General features: G+C 41.1%; 1 protein-coding gene across 1 annotated transcript in view; it reads right to left on the reverse strand.

The window, feature by feature from the left end:
* The window catches only part of LOC120870268 (olfactory receptor 2B2-like), a 95,274-nt gene extending 94,951 nt beyond the window's left edge, over nt 1-323 (reverse strand). The window contains exon 1 of the mRNA XM_040249891.1: nt 2-323. Within this exon, the coding sequence (XP_040105825.1) occupies nt 2-323 (322 nt within the window). The remainder of the gene's footprint in view (nt 1) is intronic.
* Between the last annotated feature and the right edge of the window lie 394 nt (nt 324-717).

Raw genomic sequence — 717 nt, forward strand, 5'->3', positions numbered from 1 at the left:
AAGTAGAGCTGGATGGCACAGCCCAGATAACTGATGGTCTTATCTGCACCCTGAAGGTTGTAGAGCATCTGAGGGATGGAACCTGTGGTGAAGCACATGTCTAGGAATGAGAGGTTGGCCAGAAAGAAATACATGGGTGTGTGCAGCCGGGAATCCACAACTGAAAGCAAGATGATGGTCATGTTGCCAAGAAGAGTCAGCAGATAAAAAGTGAGGACAACCACAAAGAGGATCAGCTCTAGGTGGGGACGATCAGAGAAGCCCACCAGGATGAAGCCTTCAAAAGCACTTGTGCTGTCATTTTCCATCACCTGTGACCACATGTTACCTGGTAGGAGAAAGATGAGTATCTATGAAGGGCATAGATATGCTCCCTCAAAATGGACTGACTGGTAAAATGGTAGAACAGAAACTTCTTTGGAAATGCTGAATGCTTGACCCAGAATTTCAGTAGGTGTTAGTTAAGTAATTACTGGATCTGAAAGCATATTATTTGCGAATTTTCAGGCTCTGGGCTGTGAATTTTTTACCAATATTTTGCATCACTCTTTTTAGTTCTGCAGGATGTAAAAAGCTACTTTCAAATGCTGATTATTTTACACGGGAATGAACACAAAATTATCCACCTTTAAAAAAATTTTAAAGAGAAGCGTTGAATTCTTCTAGTCGAATGTTACATATAGATGGGAATAGTGGATTATGTCTTTGGATCAGAGA

This window comes from Oryx dammah, unplaced genomic scaffold (assembly GCF_014754425.2).
Source record: "Oryx dammah isolate SB20612 unplaced genomic scaffold, SCBI_Odam_1.1 HiC_scaffold_11, whole genome shotgun sequence".
In the NCBI taxonomy this organism is placed as follows: domain Eukaryota; kingdom Metazoa; phylum Chordata; class Mammalia; order Artiodactyla; family Bovidae; genus Oryx; species Oryx dammah.